Source organism: Trypanosoma theileri, assembly GCF_002087225.1.
Source record: "Trypanosoma theileri isolate Edinburgh chromosome Unknown TM35_Tth_41_V1, whole genome shotgun sequence".
In the NCBI taxonomy this organism is placed as follows: Eukaryota; Euglenozoa; class Kinetoplastea; order Trypanosomatida; family Trypanosomatidae; genus Trypanosoma; species Trypanosoma theileri.
Window position 1 is genome coordinate 204,286 of NW_021639883.1, and position 19,084 is coordinate 223,369.

The 19,084-nt window shown below is 37.4% G+C and overlaps 9 protein-coding genes across 9 annotated transcripts; all 9 read right to left on the minus strand.

Annotated features, from left to right (window-relative positions):
- Positions 1 to 35: 35 nt before the first annotated feature.
- Positions 36 to 986, minus strand: TM35_000411760 (putative FtsJ cell division protein; the record flags this gene model as incomplete). Its single annotated transcript, XM_029029884.1, has 1 exon — positions 36 to 986. One exon carries the CDS (start codon positions 984 to 986, stop codon positions 36 to 38), a length of 951 nt encoding a protein of 316 aa, XP_028878872.1.
- A 547-nt stretch (positions 987 to 1,533) lies between these two features.
- On the minus strand, positions 1,534 to 5,445 carry TM35_000411770 (uncharacterized protein; the record flags this gene model as incomplete). Its single annotated transcript, XM_029029885.1, has 1 exon — positions 1,534 to 5,445. One exon carries the CDS (start codon positions 5,443 to 5,445, stop codon positions 1,534 to 1,536), a length of 3,912 nt encoding a protein of 1,303 aa, XP_028878873.1.
- A 553-nt stretch (positions 5,446 to 5,998) lies between these two features.
- TM35_000411780 (uncharacterized protein) lies at positions 5,999 to 8,554 on the minus strand (the record flags this gene model as incomplete). Its single annotated transcript, XM_029029886.1, has 1 exon — positions 5,999 to 8,554. One exon carries the CDS (start codon positions 8,552 to 8,554, stop codon positions 5,999 to 6,001), a length of 2,556 nt encoding a protein of 851 aa, XP_028878874.1.
- Positions 8,555 to 9,079: 525 nt separating this feature from the next.
- TM35_000411790 (c2 domain protein) lies at positions 9,080 to 9,988 on the minus strand (the record flags this gene model as incomplete). Its single annotated transcript, XM_029029887.1, has 1 exon — positions 9,080 to 9,988. The coding sequence occupies one exon, from the start codon at positions 9,986 to 9,988 to the stop codon at positions 9,080 to 9,082; it is 909 nt and encodes a 302-aa protein (XP_028878875.1).
- A 260-nt stretch (positions 9,989 to 10,248) lies between these two features.
- TM35_000411800 (uncharacterized protein) lies at positions 10,249 to 10,992 on the minus strand (the record flags this gene model as incomplete). The annotated part of the gene is made up of 1 exon (XM_029029888.1): positions 10,249 to 10,992. One exon carries the CDS (start codon positions 10,990 to 10,992, stop codon positions 10,249 to 10,251), a length of 744 nt encoding a protein of 247 aa, XP_028878876.1.
- Positions 10,993 to 11,466: 474 nt separating this feature from the next.
- On the minus strand, positions 11,467 to 14,124 carry TM35_000411810 (putative ATP-dependent zinc metallopeptidase, putative,metallo-peptidase, clan MA(E), family M41; the record flags this gene model as incomplete). The annotated part of the gene is made up of 1 exon (XM_029029889.1): positions 11,467 to 14,124. One exon carries the CDS (start codon positions 14,122 to 14,124, stop codon positions 11,467 to 11,469), a length of 2,658 nt encoding a protein of 885 aa, XP_028878877.1.
- Positions 14,125 to 14,680: 556 nt separating this feature from the next.
- Positions 14,681 to 15,262, minus strand: TM35_000411820 (uncharacterized protein; the record flags this gene model as incomplete). The annotated part of the gene is made up of 1 exon (XM_029029890.1): positions 14,681 to 15,262. One exon carries the CDS (start codon positions 15,260 to 15,262, stop codon positions 14,681 to 14,683), a length of 582 nt encoding a protein of 193 aa, XP_028878878.1.
- Positions 15,263 to 15,315: 53 nt separating this feature from the next.
- Positions 15,316 to 16,545, minus strand: TM35_000411830 (uncharacterized protein; the record flags this gene model as incomplete). The annotated part of the gene is made up of 1 exon (XM_029029891.1): positions 15,316 to 16,545. The coding sequence occupies one exon, from the start codon at positions 16,543 to 16,545 to the stop codon at positions 15,316 to 15,318; it is 1,230 nt and encodes a 409-aa protein (XP_028878879.1).
- A 542-nt stretch (positions 16,546 to 17,087) lies between these two features.
- TM35_000411840 (putative small GTP-binding rab protein) lies at positions 17,088 to 18,776 on the minus strand (the record flags this gene model as incomplete). Its single annotated transcript, XM_029029892.1, has 1 exon — positions 17,088 to 18,776. The coding sequence occupies one exon, from the start codon at positions 18,774 to 18,776 to the stop codon at positions 17,088 to 17,090; it is 1,689 nt and encodes a 562-aa protein (XP_028878880.1).
- Between the last annotated feature and the right edge of the window lie 308 nt (positions 18,777 to 19,084).

Sequence of the window (19,084 nt, forward strand, 5' to 3'; positions counted from 1 at the left end):
TATATATATATATATATATAATTTAACAATCGTCATTACAGAGCCCCACAGCGTATACACGGTGTAGTTCCCATACGAGTTTCACGACAACCCCAACAACTCCACAACACTTGACGTCCATGAAGTACATCTTCACGGTGTGGAGGTAGACTTAACTGTGGATGAATGCCTTTTCCTTTTTTCTCTTCTCTCCACCACTGCTGTGATAAGAAACCACGAGCCACAATGTATGTTTCTTGACTCTCCGGTTTACATTCTAATGGTTTGTGAACATTTACAGAACTAAAGTATTTTTTTGTAGCTTCTAATATATGATTAAAATGTGTAGAATGCATTGCCTTGGTGACAAATGTAAATAGATGAGACTCTTTCCATATTTCACGTTGAATATCTTCTTTTTTTCTTCTTTTTATTAGTTGTTGGTGTGTGGATTGTGTTTGTGAAAAGAAGAGAGAACACGCCAGTCGTAAGGCTCCCAAAGCCATTTGATTTTGTCCATACGTTACCGAAAGTGAAGAGTGTGTCTTTACAACAGAGACACCATCATGAAGTACCACCTGCACAAATCTACACTTTCTACTATTATTATTATTATTATTATTATTATTATTATTATTATTATTATTCCTTCGGGTAGTATCTTCTTCTTCTTTTTCTTTTTCTTCTTCTTGTAGTTGTTGAAGTATCTTCTTTGTGTATCCCATCACACGTCTGTGATCATTGATATCACACTGAATAGAGAAGAGACCATCCATCGGTGTAATCAAACGTTGATCAAACGCAATCGCAACAGGAGGAGAAGAAGAAAAATAAGAGAAAAAGTCCATAGAAGATTTAGACAACGCCGATCGCATTTGTTGAAGGGCCACTTGAGAAAATCCCCCGGGAGCTGCGGCGAGATCTACTACAGTGTGAACATCAGATGTAAAGAGATGATAGTTTACATCAAGTTCTAATAATTTTAACGCGGAACGGCATCTATACATACAAAAAATTATATCCAATAAGATAATAGTAATAATAATAATAATAATAAGGATAGAATTAGCAAAGAAAAGATCGAGGATTCCTTGCTAGAAAAAAAAAACTATGAGAATGAATAACATATTTGTAGAGAAGAAACAAAAGAAAAAGAAAGAAAAGGGAAAAATAGAAATAAAAAGTGTATGAACAAGTACAAATATACAAAAAACATTCTATCTCCATTCCACCACCTCTCTCTCTCTCTCTGTTTCCCTTTACAAACATAAATATATATATATTATGAGAAATAAAAACATACGTAATATGTTAGAAAGTCAATGTATTTCACTCTGTCAACCGCAAGGGGCGAAATAAAAGAATGACAGCAAAACAAAAACAAAAAAAAAACAATCAAAGGAGTACAAAGTTAAAGAGGAGCAAAAAAAAAAAAGCTATATATATATATAAGCCTATTAAATGAAAAAGGAAAAAAAAAGAAGAAAAAAAAATGGTACAGGAATAACGTTCTATGTAAAAAGAAAAACCCCCACCCCTCTCCTCAAACATCATTTATTCCCACGATGTGAGAGGTCTTATGGGAGGCAAAGGAGCAGCAGCAGCAGCAGCTGATGATGATGATAAGATCGGTGTAGAAGAAGAAGAGATTTCCTTCTCACGTAAGATATCAACAGTTGGTGTAGAGGGCCAATGCATTACCGAGATCACATACCGTAATGTCCATCCAAGACTTTCATCCAATACTTTATTATAAGCATTATTATTATTATTATTATTATTATTATTATTATGAGAAGAAGATGTAAACATCTCATCACGTGTCCGCCTGCGGGATACAGATCGCATTCCCAAAGAACCAGGTAGAGAAACAGAATCCCCATCCCCATCAAAAAGACGTCGTACACTTCGTTTACTTTTCTTAACACCATTAGAATGACGTGAACAGGAAAAGGATGAGTGTAAATGGCTTTGATAAGAGAGATCATGTGCCAAGGAAAGCGGTGAGGCATTATATTCACTGTTGAGAGTATTGGAATGTGGATGGGTTGTAAAAAGATTCCTCTCTAACTTTGACTGAAATGGTGAACTTGGCACTACCGTTGTCCACGGCACAGTTTCACTGCTATTATTATTATTATTATTATTATTATTATTATTATTATTATTATTATTATTATTATTAACAACAGAAGGTCCTCCTCCTGTAAACATACGTCGAGATGCAAGAGAAGGGCCAAGAAGAGGAAACGACACGACGGAGGGTAAAGGGAATGAAGTTTGCGGATCCTGCAGTTTAGATAAATGTCTATGCTTCTCCGATGAAGAAGGAGAAATATGTCGTGGATGACGTAAAGAGGAAAAAGAAATAGGATCCATATAATAATGATGATGAGGATGGTGAGTATGATGATAAGGATCAACAAAGCCATTCTTTGGAGAGTTTGATATATTTCTATTATCGTGATGTTTATTTTCTTTTCGTTTTTGTATTTCTTTAAGGAGTTGATGTTTCCGCTGCCGTAGTCGAAGTTCCTCTGTGTCCAATAAAGAGATAACACCCCACAATAGACGTGATGGGGTATTTAACATTTTAAGTAAAACTTGAATAGATGTCCTGTGAAGTGCAGCCTGCAAAATATTCCATATATTATCAGAAATATCATGAAACCCATTTGCTCGATATTCTTGAAATGAAACTTCATTAAGAATATCAATCGTTGTAGTATTAATAGTATTAATAGTATTAGTAGTAGAAGAAGAATTATATTCATGATTTAACATATCACTCGTATGTGTATCTGTTTTCTTGCTGTTCTCTTTACGTTTCAATATACACTGTGTAAGAAGATGTAGTATACCCTTTGCAAATACAAAGATATCCATTTCATAGGGAGTGAAGTTCTCTTTATTCTCCATAATAGATGGTAAAAATATATCTGGTGTACCTACAGGATATTCATTTGGTAACTTTACAGCACTTCCAAAGTTACCAAGTTTATAATGTCTCTGAGAATGTATAAATAAATTAAAGGGAAGTGGATTTCCATGAATGATATGAACACTATGAAGGGCATCTAATGCTAATAAACCCTGTTGTAAAATAAGAAACCAAACATCATTTGTTGGTACAGTGTAAGGAATACCACGTTGAATTTCATTTGGATCTAATGCCCATTCCATTACATTCCCAAGAGGAAAATACTCTATCTGTAATAAAAACATCACATTATCATTATTATTAGATCCTCCATTTACAACACTATAAGGAGATACGGTATAATATCGAACAATATGATCTGCGGCTTGTTGTTGTAATGGTGAAATAGGAGCATTTCCAAGTGTTAAACACTCCAACTCTGTTTGAAAAGAATCCTTATCTGTAAAAGGTATTTCCTTTACAGCATAAGGAAGACCATCTATGCGATGGGTCGCAAGCCAAACAACTCCATTGCGATCCAAATGAATAGGAATAAAAGAATACATTTTTCTCCATGGTATCCAATGAAGAAATTGATAACGATGATGATGTCGAAAACGATCTCCAGGTTCAAACTCATCATCATCATCATCTATAATAGATACCAATGAATGATAATCATTTTCCTCCTCTTCATTTTCATGTTCAGCATGTGTTATTATATATCCATCATTACTTTCTGTATATCTCGTAGAAAGTGTACCATTCAATGGCTCTTGTTGTTGTGATTGTTCTTCTTGTTGTTGTTGTTGTTGTTGTTGTTCTTCGTCTGCTAAGAAACTGAGAGCATTTATATTATGATCTATCTGTGAATCTCCATTCGGCATATCTGTAAAAAATACAGATGTACGTTCTGTATGATCATTCACTGGCAAACCACTTTTTCCATCACGTAAACCAGAGCCTGAACTCCATCTAGGCACGGAATTCAAAATACTTAATCCAGCTCTAGGGGATTCTTCACCCAACGCTCGAGAAACTTCTAGTCCAGTAAAACTGCATGTGGATCTAATATATCGCGGTGATGAACCCGTAAAGGAAACATCCTCTGTTGAGAAATGTAATGGTGCATCGCAGTCCCCAAACTCCGTTTGTAATGAGACATTATTACTTTCCAATGAATGGCTTTGATTATTACAAACATAATTACTTGATTGTTGTATTCCACCAAAATGAGAAGTCATATGTGGAGTATTCTTACAGCTACCAACCTTTTCTTCTTCTTCTTCTTCGTTTCCTTCTTCACAAGTATTACCAGTTTGAACAGATATTTCTACTTCTGCAGTCATAGCGGAGGTATTCTCAATATCATGAGAAATATCATTAAAGGAGTAACTCATATTATCTTGACCCTTCTTTTTAGAATAAGAATATGTAGAAGCACATACTTGTGAAGATGGTACATTAGATGTTGGAACGGTTTGGGCAAACAATACAATACAGGCTTCCGCACGCTGTGGTGTACAGTACTCCATTCCTTCATTTATATTCATTGAGGAAACACCAGAGCATTGACGATTAACATTACCACCATTACCACCACTACTACTACTATTACTATTACTTCTATTAACACTATCCGCAAGTAAGGCAGTTGCTGTATTCATTCCAATGGTATCCACTAACTTCAATGGTGGTGTGAGTCCCCACGTACCTGCATAATCCCGATAAGGTGAACATGGATTTCTATTAGGTGCAAGAATATCTACATGACTTCCACTTCTCAACATTCCAGATGCGGGGCCTGGTGAAGCCCCACCAACACTCACAGATGGAGTACCGCGTCTATGCACAGATGGTGTTAATAATCGCGTGGATGGTCGACGTGCAGATTTATGTGGTGTTAATGGTACATGTGTGCTGTGTGGCGTTTGTGCGGCGGAGCATGGAATAATATTATCAGGTGGTGTGTGTGGAGAAAAGGGAAGTGGTGTGGAATCTATAAACACACATGTAGACTCTACCGCATTCATTCCATGAATTTCACTTCTACTGTTACTACTATATATACAACGTGATTTTAATGGTGAAAGATGCATAGGACCATCTGGTGTGGTGTGAATAGTATTAAATATACTCATACTAGACTCTGGCCCATGAGTCGCATCAATAAATTCCGTTTCCAAACGTACAGAAACACCAACAGCATCATTAACATCACCACGTTGAAAAGTAGGCAAGAGAGAGTGTTTTTCAGTTTTATATAGATGTAATGAGTTAAAATGGTTTCTCTTACATTGAGGAGTATTCTCTAGAGATTCCGAATGATCTTCATAATAGTATTGTTTGGATATCTCTTCTTCTTCTTTTTCTTGTTGTTGTTGTTGTTGTTGAAAGAAAGTCTTAGACTTCAATGGTGTGCGAGGAGAGTTGGATTGCTCTAATATATGTCTGGCTGTTGTGTGAGGCCAAATTTCAGTTGGGGATGAACGCAATTCCTCCTCGTATTCTTGAGCACTTACAATGGATGAACACGGAGACTCCATAAGCCGTAAACAAATCAATACTCTCTTTTCTCTCAGAGAAAAGAAAAAGAAGTATGTATATATGTATATATATATATGTATGTATGTGTGTGTATTACTCTTCCTACGGTTTCTTTAATTGGTTTCTATGCTATCTTCTTCTTCCTCTTCTTCGTACCTCCGCAACTATTTTTTGCTGTCAATAAACAATTCAAACATACATAGAAATTGTCAGCCATGTATAAACACATAAGCATTAAGAAAATAAAAAATAGAGAAAGAGAAGAAAAAACAGGGAAAAAAAATATATATATCAGAAAAAAAAGAGACTAATTACATTAGATACGAAATTTAAAATGAAAACGATAATATATATCGTTAAAAAAATACTCGGACTCACAAAGTAAAAAAAAAAGAAACCATAATAATGGAAGAATGTTAAATGCTAAATCATAATAATAATAATCATAAAATACAAAAATGATTCCGTTAATACATAGGTACAAATAAACAAGAGAAAAAAAAAGGTACAGTAGCACAGTGTAATAAAATAAAAAAAGAAGAAAAACAAACACTATGCCAAAGCCTCAAAGAATTTTAACGCCGCCTCACGCCATTTAATGAGTTCAGGATTTGTATTTATACCACCTAAGCTCACAGAACCAAACACAAGAAGTCCTAATGTTGTAAAATCAAATTCTAAGAAACCAGAGGCAGTGAGAAGAGGTAAAATAACATCTAATACAAATGCATACAATAAAGATTCTGAAACAATAGCAGCTGTAGAAGAAGAAGATGATGAAGAAGATGAAAAGGCAGCATCTTCCTTAATTCTCTCTAAGGGTCTTCTCGCATCTATATTACCCTTTAATATTCTTTGTTCATTCCTCGCACGTCCAAGTACAGTTTTGGATGCTTCTCCACCATTTGCAATTTCCTCAATTCGCTGACGTTCTCCCTCAAGAAGTCGCCTCATAGCTGGAATATCAGTAGCCAAAATAACCCCCTTCTGATCCACATCTATTAAATTAAATGCTTTTCGTAAGATTGTTGTACGTGTAGGTACTGGTTTCTTTCTCATAGGATTACGTTTCTTCTTCTCTTCTATTGCATCTACTTCTTTTGTCGCTCTTTCTACTTCCGCATGGACTCTTTCAGAAGATGATGCTTGAAGTATTACAGCTTCGTAAAACTCCTCACACTGTTGCTGCGTTAAACGCGAACCTGTAATGAAAAAGAGTGCATCTTTAGATTTAGGAGGCCAGACTATACTTAGGGATTGAGCCATCTTTGCAGCAGCAGTATTCCACTGAGAAGATTTATCACCAAAAGAGAATACCCCTTTATCTACATTATTCCTTCTAGAGGCTTGCATGTCCTTTTTTAAAGAAATTGAACGTTTTTTTTTCTCACGCATAATGTGCGTCGGTGATGAAAGGTTCTGTGAAGAAGAGGTACGCAAAACTGGTTGTGGTCGCATTTTATGTGGATATACATCCCTACTAGAAGGCATTGGAATATCATTACGTGTTGAACTCATTCTATTATTGTTATCTTGCGGAGTTCCTTTTCTATTAAATATATCCACAAATCCACTAAGTGTAGAAGCTTCTGTTGCTTGACGTCTATTCACACCTTCCATGACTTCAGGAATGGTATCCGCTTTACGTGCTTCTATTATACGACGGACGAGAGCCGCAATTTCCTCTCGTTGAATATCGTTAAACATTCTCCAATGTTCTGTGTACATCTTTGCTTGAATAATTCCATCTTCTAACGAAAAAAGTGAGGGTACTGATGGACCATTCATAGTGCTTGGGTATGGTACGGGTGCTACTCCCGCAGCATGGGGAGAAGATTCACCTGAATGAAAAGAAGATTCCATTTCATCCTTTGTTTCAGGTTGTAATTTTTTTTGTTCCTCCTTACCGTTCCCAATAGAACTCTTTCGTACTGGAGGTTTAACGCCATCAGAAGAAACGCTTGGGGGAACTGTTACATGAAAATGAGTTTTTGTCTCCACTTTTGCATTGGCTTGTAGAGTCTCTTCACTTTTCCCTTTGGTCTTAACAGAATTTGATTTTACCTTTCCTTTTGAAGAAGGAGGAGTAGTAGGTATTGTCTCATTTCTTTCTGTAGCGGATTGAGTACCACTGGAAGGAATATTCTTTCCCTTAGATGATCCAATAAGAACAGGCATAGAAGTAGCTTTAACCAATTCATTTTTTTCTCCTGTACTTGATAAACCTTGAGCTTTAGGTGGAGGAAGAGTTTTTCTTCTTGAAGATGGTCTTTTCTCCATTTTATCCTTCATTGATACTCCTGTTACTGATGATGACAGTGGTGGGTTAGCTACTGGAGCTTGAGTAGATGTATGCGGTACAGAGTCTAGTTTAGCTGCGTCCGAAACTACTGGTGCTTCCCCTTTTTTTTCTTCTTCTTCTTCTTCTCTTGCTTCACTTTTTTCAACAGTTTCAAAAACAATAGTAGAGGCACTACTATCAACATGATGACCATAGGTATCTTTAGGGGTAGCAAAAGGTTTATCCTCTTTTGTTGAAACCTTATTGGCAGGATCTTCACTTAATGGGTCATCTACAACATGAAACATGATGCTATCATTTCGGGAGATTCCAGCCTGTTCCATTACATCCTGCTGTTGTGAACTATTAGCACCCTCCACATGAAAGTTAATGGATTCATCAGCTCCTTCAATTTTCGGGTAATCCGATTGTCTACGACTCGAATCACATGAGTCTCGTTTGGATTCATTTTGAACAGTATTCAAAGGTGGATATTTAACAGGTGGAAGTGCAGGCATACTTGCAAGAGACAAATTACGGGAGGCACCCTCTGTGTGAAATTGAATACTCTCACTGTAATCTGAAGCAGCATCATCGTGCTCTGCTGCAACAACATTAGAGGTTCCATTGGATCGATGACGCTTTGGTGATGGTACCGCTGGATGTTGCATATCTCGTCTGGTTGATTGATGTAGTGGTGGTCTATTAAGAACAGGTTTGCTAGTCTTCATAGCCTCTTTATGAGAGTGAGAACTAGGTGGCACGGCACTCTTCGCAGACCCGTGGTCACTCTGCTCAAAAAACATGATTGAACCAGACTCACTCATTTTGGGGTATCGCGAGGAATATTTAATAAAAGTAGGTACAGAAAAATCCCCTTGTACTGTGGGAAGAGAAAAAAAACGAAAAAAAAAGAAAAAAAAGAGAAAATGTGTTGCAAAAAGAATAAAAGAATAGATATAAAAACAAATATAACAGCATTCTTTAATTTAAAAGGTGGAAGAAAAACCAATAAAAATCTTGATAAACACGTGACATTAGTAGTCCTTCCCTTCACCTTACTTTCAATATGGATTCCAGACATCGCAAAGATAACGGGGTCGAAAGACACAGAGTCACATACACGCATCCCTAAAGATAGTAAACATAAAGAGCAAAATGAGCGAAAAGATACAACAACGATTTCTCAAATTGTAAATCTCATGATATAAGATCCCTGCTACTGAAAAAGCAGAGTTGGCGTTGAAAAATAACATAATAGTCTTTCAATCTAAACATAGAGAGACACGTATTTTTTATTGTTTGCCTTGTAAAAATAGAGTTGAAAACCCAATAAACAGACGCTTTGGTTTTTAATAACGAAAGTTTGGATCCGTGGCTCTCAATCCATAGCCCATATTTGGGGGTGGTGGCCCCGGATACGGAGCCTGAGGTGGTGGCGGTGGTGGCTGATAATATCCCTGTGGTTGTGGTTGATAATATCCCTGCGGTTGTGGAGGTGGTGATGGTTGATAATATCCCTGTGGTTGTGGAGGAGGTTGTTGATAATACCCCTGCGGTTGTGGTGGTGGTGGTTGATAATACCCCTGCGGTTGTGGAGGTGGTGATGGTTGATAATATCCCTGCGGTTGTGGAGGTGGTGATGGTTGATAATATCCCTGCGGTTGTGGAGGTGGTGATGGTTGATAATATCCCTGCGGTTGTGGTTGTGGTGGGTACTGTACTGGAATACCTTGTGCAATTGCTGGTCCTACATTAGGATTCATGGGTGTATTGTTTGGATTGCTTGAAATAGTAGCAGGAGCCCCTCCAGTAGGCGGTTTAGCACCTGGTTTTAGTGCGGGATCATTATTAATATCAGTTGTTACTTTCCACATATCACTTGGTAATGGATCTTTCCCAAAGTCGCATGCTAACACACGAAGATGCAATTCAGCATTAGTTTTTGAATGAGCCAACATATACCACGCATCCTGTACCACTCCCCTCGTTAGGTTAGACAGTGAGAGATTGTAGCTTCCCATGATGTCATCCACAATGACATTTTTGTTCCATAATTCAATACATACCTGTACAGTGTTCTCATCTGCCACCTGGAAACGAAACGTCTCATTCCATACAGGATTAAGAGTATTGTCAATGACCTTCGTCTTGTATGATTTATCGCCAAGACGGACACGACAGTAAGGATCTGGTAAGCTTATAACTTGACTGTCGTGTAGATTACGCGCACCACAAATACATACCTGAAGCTTTCCCATTACTTTGAAGAAATAGTACGAACTACAGATCATAGAGAAAGAGAAAGAGAAAGAGAGAAGGATAAAAGAATAAAATACAGAGTAAATAGTAAATTATTAGAAAACAATGTTGCAGATAATAAAAACTAAAACCTAAAAATAAAAATAATAAAAATGGTATCATTGTATATGTATTTTCATTCCACAACGAATCTAAGAAATAGTAGTAATAATAGTAGTGGTAGTAGTAGTAGTATTAAAAAGGAATTGTGAGAGTATTCTTATGGTCTCCAAAAAACAGGTGTTGCCATGGGAACCGGCCTATTTGGTAATATAGAGTTGGAACCCATGGCAAAAGAATTATGCTGAACAAGACCCACACGCACACGCAAGGCAAATTGCACAGAGTATGACGATGCACTAGTTAAACGAACAACACGGTCTAAAACTTCACCTTTCCCTTCAAGTGGAATACAGAACTGATATTTGGCGAGGCAGTCATCAGAACTAAAGGTATTACGCCACAGTTCCAACATAACTGTGGGAATTCTGTACGGTGGCACCATCCATGGGAGTCCACGTGAGCCCAAATGGCTCTCACTCTCGAGTTGCTGCTGCTTCTGCTGCCGTAGATGAGGTAAGTCTGTTGTAAAATGTTCTCCCAGTCCACTGGAATACTGGGGAAAACTTGAAATAGGCCCACTTTCTATCACTGGGGCAGGAGTCACCGCAGAAATATGAGGAGAAAGCCCTGGTGGTGAGGAAGGCGTAGGCAGCGAAGAATGAGGATGAGGATGAGGATGAGGAGCGGAAGGAATAAGTGCAGTCGGTGTGTTGTCGAGGTGAAATACAAATAACTCGTTCCATGTCATATCATCACTATCGCCAAGAACGTCAGTTCGTTGGACAGTAGAGCCTACGCGTGCCACAACGTAAAGACCAGCACGCTTAAAATCCCCAGCATCTTCTGAAAGAACATCAAGATTAAGAATACGAATTTTAATTATAGAAGAAGGACTAGACATTTTAAATCTACACGGAAGGTTTTCTTTTTCTTTTTTTTAAAATAACAAGAAAGAAAAGATGGATAAGAAAAATAGATAGGACCTTTTTGACCCCCCAGTCAGCAAAAAGAAAAAAACAAAAAAAAAAACACTTTAAAAGCCAATGATAAAAGAAATGAATACTACACAATATAAGCAGCGCTTAATACGCTAAATTCAAAAAAAAAGGTAATTTACTACTCTTAATTTAAATATCTCGTAATGTGAAGTAAAATGAGATCTCATCAAGAAAAAGAAACGAATTCTCTCTTATTTGTTTTTCTTATTTATTATTTCGCTTCCTCATTTAGGAGACCTCTAGTTAATTATTTCTTTGTATTTGATATAGATACAAAATCTCTCTTCGCTGACCGTAGTAATACTAGACGAAGAGAAACCAAATACCAAGAAAAAATAATGGTTTTTATTATTATTATTATTATTTCATTTTTATTTCTACGTACGCTTTTTTCGGTCAGAGGGTCTCGTAGTGCGCCTCCCAAGATACCTTACCACATCATCATATGTCAACACCTCCTTTTCTAGCAAGTGTTTTGCCAGTATTGCCATATCTTCTTTTTTTGACATTAAGAGTTTGTAGGTGGTATCATACAATTCATCTACCAGTTTCTTTGCCTCCTCATCCATTAAATTTGCTAGTTTAGGTCCAAAAGGTTTCACAATGCGTGTTGAGGCACTCCCTGGTGCATCAAAGACTGCCCTCGACTCAAAGGCACTAACGTACATGTATGCCATCTGTGTCACCTTACGTAGATCATCACTAGCCCCAGTGGAGAGGTGATTAAAGAAAATCTTCTCTGCGACACGACCGCCTAATGTGACGCAAATAGAGTCACGCACTTCCACTGCAGTGCGCATAGAATTCTCACTTGGCAGGTACTGCGCGTACCCCAATGCGGACCCCCCTCTTGGGACGATGGAGACCTTCATAAGCGGATCAGCACGGTGTAGAAACCATCCAGCGACGGCGTGTCCAGCCTCGTGGTGGGCAACGACGCGGCGCTCGAAAGGCGTCAAGATGCGGCTGCGGTGCTCAACGCCGGCGAGGACGCGATCGACGGAGCGCTCGAGATGTCGAACGTCAACGTGAGTGGCGGCCTCCCGCGCGGCGAGAATGGCCGCCTCGTTGCAGACACTCGCGATGTCGGCGCCGACGAGGCCCGGGCAGAGATCGGCCATGCGGGCGGCGTACGCCTCGAGGAGGGCGCGTTCCCGGACCCCCCGCCGGGCGAGTCGGGCGGTGAAGTCGAAGGAGGCGTGGCCGAGCCGCCGCTCCTCCGCCGCCAGCCGCTCCCGCTCCGCCTCCAGCGCCGCCTGCACACCGCCCACCACCAACGCCGTGCTACCCACAACATCCCCACCACTACTGGGAGTCGTAGTAGTCGTAGTAGTAGTAGTAGTAGTGGGAGAAGTAGTAGAGATAGAGTTAGGGTCCTCCTTGGGATGGGTGGGGTTTGAGGAAGTGTCTTGGATGGTTTCTGTCTCTTTCTCTGTGTTAGTCGTTGTCTCCTTCTTTTTCTTTGCCTCTTCAGAGGAGGTCACACCATTAGAGACGGCGGTGTCCTTCATTTCATCCTCCTTGTCCACTAGCTTTAAACCACTAAGGTGGACCTTAAAAATATCCACTCGCTCCGAAAGGACAGGGACATCAATGTGAATAATACGATCAAATCTTCCAGGACGAATAAGGGCAGGATCTAACTGCTCTTGAGGAACATTACTTGAAGCAAGAATCATAACATCACCACGACTTGCTGTACTAAAACCATCTAATTGTGCCAAAAGTTCATTTAAAGTATGTTCCTGTTCTTGTTTTTCACCATGACCTGCTCCACTTCGCTTTAAACCAATTGCATCAATTTCATCAATATATACAACACAACGTTGTTTTTTAGCCACCTCAAATAACTGACGAACACGTAATGCACCCATACCTACATAAAGTTCAACAAAATCTGATCCACATACAGGAATAAATCCAACACCACTCTCTCCTGCAACTGCTTTAGCTAATAATGTTTTTCCTGTTCCAGGAGGTCCAAGTAAAAGAGCACCTGTTGGAATTTTTGCTCCTAATGAAGTATAACGTTCTGGATGGCGCAAAAAATCCACTACTTCTGTAATTTCATGTTTTGCTTCTTTCATACCAGCAATATCATGAAATCGTGTATTAGAAGTATGCTCCACGCGAAATACCATATCTTTAATTTTTTGTGATTTTTTTCCTGCCTCCATAGTCATTGTAAGTGATTTTCCAATAGAATTAGAAAGAATCATTACAAAAACAGGAAAAAATACAAATGGTACCACCCAGGCAAATATACCAAGTCCTACAAGTGCTGTTTCTGCTAATGGTGTACCTTTTACTACTAATTCAAATGTTCCAGAGTTGGAATCTTCTGAATCTTTTTTTTCTAATTTTGCTTTTATTTGTGCGGTACGCAATTGATCCAATCGTTCTTGAGTATGTTGATCATCCACTAATCCAAGATATACTTTGGCATCCTCCAAGTAAACTTGAGCATAATTATGATAGAGATGAATACTCTCAACAAGATCCGCATGTTTAATAAGTGAAGCCCAGCCTGTTTGTTTACCAAATGGCTTTGATAACTTATACAACACATACGATACTCCAAACATAACCAATACAAAAAGCAAAGCACGTGCTAAGAGAAATTCTTCATTACCATCATCATCTGAAGATTTTGAATCATCCTTATTACCATCATTTTTCTTCTTATTACTACCTTCATTCTGTTTAGAACCATCTCCATCTGGTTTCTTTGATAGATCTGCATGTTTAACTCCCAACATCGTTCGATATGTGAGTAACACATTTTCCAAAGAGAGTAAAGTACGAGTATGAGAGGGTAGTGAAAGCATTACATCTCTAAGAGCGGTACTACAAGAGAAAAGTCGTTTAAATTTTTTATCATCATTTATATTACTTTGCTTTGGTCCTCCAGTGCTCATAAAATACTTTGCTGACTCCACACGGCATGACCACAGCGAATACTGCAGTGGAGTACATTTAAGCAATGGGCGATGAAGGGCGAAACGTCGACTAGATGTAAAGTAATGCCTTAACATGCCTCACACTACGCTCTAAAGTAATGAAAAGAAAAGAAAAAAAAAGATATCCGAAGAAAAATAACAAGAAAGCAAACAATAGAAAGAAGTCGAACATATTTAAAAAAAAATGTATAAAAGGAATGAACAGTAAGAGAAAAAAAAAAACTCACTGTAGCACTTAAGAAAATAATAATAATAATAATAATAATAATAATAATAATAATAATAAACTGTTGAGAAAGCAAAAAAAAGACTCTATATATTTCCAATTTCCTTAGTATCTGTTATTCTATTCAAGCAATACACAAATACGCCCATAGTTCACAGAAAAATTCGTGGAAACTTCCGTGCAAGAGATGTAGAATACAGAATAAACGGAGGATAAGAATGAGCAAACAATAAAAGCAAGAAGAAGAAGTAAAAATGCAAAAAAAAAAGAAACCATGGAAGGACAAATCGAGAAATATTCATTAAAACCAAGAATTAAGTCATCCTTCGGTATGAAAGCGCAAATTAAACTGAACTGAATAGCAAAGTTTTCTCTTCTTATTTATTTTTATTTTTATTTTTCCTTTTAATTCTTATTTATCAATTGAGAAGAACCATAAAGTTCCTGTGTCTGCCAGGAAAACGGCATGGGTGCATCCATTGTCCTTTCTCTTATATTTCGTCCACTTACCAAATCATTTGAATTAAATACAGAAATAGGTCCACTAGTCGATGGGGACGTCATCTTTGATGTGTTGTTGTGAAAAGTATTTGTCTGTGTAAATCTATAATCTCTCCCAGTGGTATCTTCTTCCGTACCGCCCTTTCGTATGAGATCGTAATGATTTCTGGAAGAGACACCACCCAAATGAAAATCTTCGGGATAAACAACATTAGAGGCGGCATCGCCATATCGTTTAGCCGAACAGGAGGCAGAAGCTTCAAAACAGACGGAAGGATCTCTCGCTGATTTTCCTCGTGGAATACTCACATCTGAATTTTCTTTCCCAACTCCAGTATTGGATGCCACTGGATCATAATAACGATTTTTATTTATAGTAGTATTATTATTATTATTATTATTATTATTATTATTATTATTATTAGTATTATTATGAGTATGAGTATTATTATTATTAAGAGAAGGATTTGCTTCTGGAGANATCATCACAGAGAATAGCTATTCACTTACTCCAATCTGTAAATATTATTAGGTCTAAACTAACACTTACACCCACTTGATTTCTTTTCTTTTGTTTTATCACCTGAGCAGCAGCCGGATAACTTTACCTTTTTATTCTTCTTATTTGCTGCCGAAGAGGCTTGTGAAGGTGAAAAGGTTTTTCTTGCATTTATTTCCGCCCGTTTTAATCGCTCATCCAGTTTTCTTTCAAAGTCTGCTGAGTTTTCACTATTCTTATCCTCTTTATTTTGCCGTTTCTCTTCCCTATCCTCACTCCCTGGATTGGAATCACTAAATGCCACCCATTCTCTAAGAAATGAAGGACCTCCCAAACGACTGTTATTAATAGCCGTGTGAGAGACATTAGGTGGTCTGGCACTATCATGACTACTCTCAGAGTGTCTATCCACATCACGCTGTGGGGATTCACCTTTATCGTGAGAAGTGTTCATTTCTTTATTTCCAGCTGCAGGTCCATTTGGTTTATTATTATTATTATTATTATTATTATTATTATTATTAGTATTATTATGAGTATGAGTATTATTATTATTAAGAGAAGGATTTGCTTCTGGAGACTTTGTACTCCTTAAGGATGATTCTCTTGCTGGACGTAATGCACTTTCTTCCTGATTAGGTGCTGCTCTTTCCAATGCTGAGATGACGGCAAGAAGATAACCCGTATTGAGTCCAATATACCGCCGCATAGATGTATCCGCAACCGAAGAGGCCTGATCCATGAGAGAATTAAAATGAGCATCAAAGTCTTTCTTTTGCCTTTCATATGTTCCTAGTGCCGCATCTCTTGAGGCCACTCGTTTTTTATATGTTTTACTTCCATCCAAACTTTTCTGTTTTTTTGAGTATTGTACTTCCTTCTTTTCCACCACTTGATGAAGAGAATTATACTTTTCTAGGGCTTTTTTACAAACATGTGCTCGTTTCTCTGCGGTCTGAAGGGATGATTGTAAACGATTGACGGGATCCACCACATCTAAATGAACGGCTTTATTGTAAGTGAGAAAATACATTCCATCCTTAAGTCTTCGCATCTCTTCTGTAAATCGTTTCATCATCATTTTTGTTTCCTCATTACAGAATCGCATAGATGTGAGGGAATCAAAGGCAAGACTTACACTTTCAAAGGCATCGCGAAGTTCATTCATAACGCCCATCGTGCGATGCATGGCCTTTTCAAAGCAGCGAAGAGACTCATGAAGTGAACTCATGTCTCTGCATTTCGCATCAAAGTACTGATCCTGATGCATAGTGTTAATAGTTATTTATATAAATAATAATATTATTGTAAATATATAAATATATATATTATATATATACACGTATATGTTTATGTATATATATGTTTTCGTTTTTTTTCTTCTTTTTCTTTTTTTTTCTCTTTCATGTTGTGATGAGAAAGCAAAAAAAAAAAACAAATAGTATGTGTGTGTAGAGTACAAACAGCAGTATCAAGTAGTAAAACTAAGAAAAGGAAAAAAAATAACACTATCACATTATCATTATCAAGATAAATGGACGTATACATTGGAATAGAAATAAAAATATCACGATTCAATAAGAAAAAAAAAACAGAGAAACGACAAAAAAAAAACGAAAGAATATAAATATTCAAAATGCTCATAACATTTCTAAAACATATATACACAGACACCATATATATATATATATATATAAATATATATATATCCCTGTAAGAATAAAGATTATTACCAGTATATTCACTTCTGATCCATCATCACAGAGAATAGCTATTCACTTACTCCAATCTGTAAATATTATTAGGTCTAAACTAACACTTACACCCACTTGATTTCTTTTCTTTTGTTTTATCACCTGAGCAGCAGCCGGATAACTTTACCTTTTTATTCTTCTTATTTGCTGCCGAAGAGGCTTGTGAAGGTGAAAAGGTTTTTCTTGCATTTATTTCCGCCCGTTTTAATCGCTCATCCAGTTTTCTTTCAAAGTCTGCTGAGTTTTCACTATTCTTATCCTCTTTATTTTGCCGTTTCTCTTCCCTATCCTCACTCCCTGGATTGGAATCACTAAATGCCACCCATTCTCTAAGAAATGAAGGACCTCCCAAACGACTGTTATTAATAGCCGTGTGAGAGACATTAGGTGGTCTGGCACTATCATGACTACTCTCAGAGTGTCTATCCACATCACGCTGTGGGGATTCACCTTTATCGTGAGAAGTGTTCATTTCTTTATTTCCAGCTGCAGGTCCATTTGGTTTATTATTATTATTATTATTATTATTATTATTATTATTATTATTATTATTTACTTTATGCTTATTGCTGTTTACAAGTATAGATGTCACACATGGATCCACATGTTTGGGAGTTTCTACAGTATCTTTTGATGATGAGACTTGTTGGGGTAAAATATTATTATTATTATTATTATTATTATTATTATTATTGGATTTATTCATTTCATCATTCCCTTCACATGGGGAATATTCATTTGATATTTCTGACTTTTTCTCTTCCACAGCTGTCTCCTTCTTTACAATAGCTGTATGCCCAGTTGGGAGAAGTGAATTTCTCATCTTTTCTCCTTCTTCTTCTTTCTCTTCTTTTTCTTTTTCTTTTTTATTTTTCTCATCTATTTGAGTTTTCTCTCCTGTTGTATTTTCACTGTAACTATCGAGAAGAGTTTGACAGAGTGTCTGCAGTAATTCACTCACACCGGTATTCGTGAGGGCACTCACTTCACAATAGTGTACATCCGGCAGTACATTTAATAACATAGACTTTACATCCCGCTGAGTTACTATCACATCACCACCATCACTTCTCTTTCTATTCTCCTCTTCCTCCTCTTCTTTATTATTATTATTATTATTATTATTATTATGATTATTATTCCCATTATCATTTACATATGTAGGCATAAGATCTACTTTATTCCCTACCACTATAATATGTTGTAATTCCAACTCCGCATTAAAACTCGCCGCTCTCTCTAAATGAATAGAAATTAATTTCTCCAATGTCTGTCTTTCACTCACATCAAATACCGCCAACACCGCAGAGGCATGTCGATAAGTTGTCGCATGCACAGCGGCATATCTTTCCAAACCGGCGGTGTCCCAAAACTGCAATCGCACATGTTGTCCACGCCGTACATTCCGCAGTAAACGAGAATAAAAGTCTGTTCCCACCGTAGGCACAACAGAGAGAAGATCCATCGACTTCTCATTTCTGTTTTCTTCCACATCTGAATAAGAAGAAGAAGAAGAAGAAGTGTTATGATTTGTTTTTATGGGTGGAAAAGGGACTGTTAAGAGTCGCTTCACAAGAGAGGTCTTTCCAACACTGTATTCACCGACAACGACGACTTTAAATACAAATTCCTTTTCAGCGGTGAGACAATCATTATTATCTTCCGTAGCGGTGAAACTGCTGTTATTATCATTATCCATAGTCTCACTGCCGGGGTTAGTGTCGGTCATCAATGGACCCTCAGACATCTTTTCTACACCTTCTCTTTTTCTATTCTTTATACAGATAGACAGAGACAGATATATATATATATATAAAGAGAGAGAAATGAATAGATAAATAACAAAGGTCTCCCTATCTACTTATCTATCTATCTATCTATCTATCGAACGAACTAATATATATATATAGAATCTCTTATATGGTGTCTTCTCTTTTAAATACCTCGCCTTAGACTAGAGAAGATTTATATGTACACACAGACAGACAGAGAGACTGAGAGAGAGAAACAGACACCTTATTGCTGCATTAGATCAGAGTCTTTAATAATAATAAT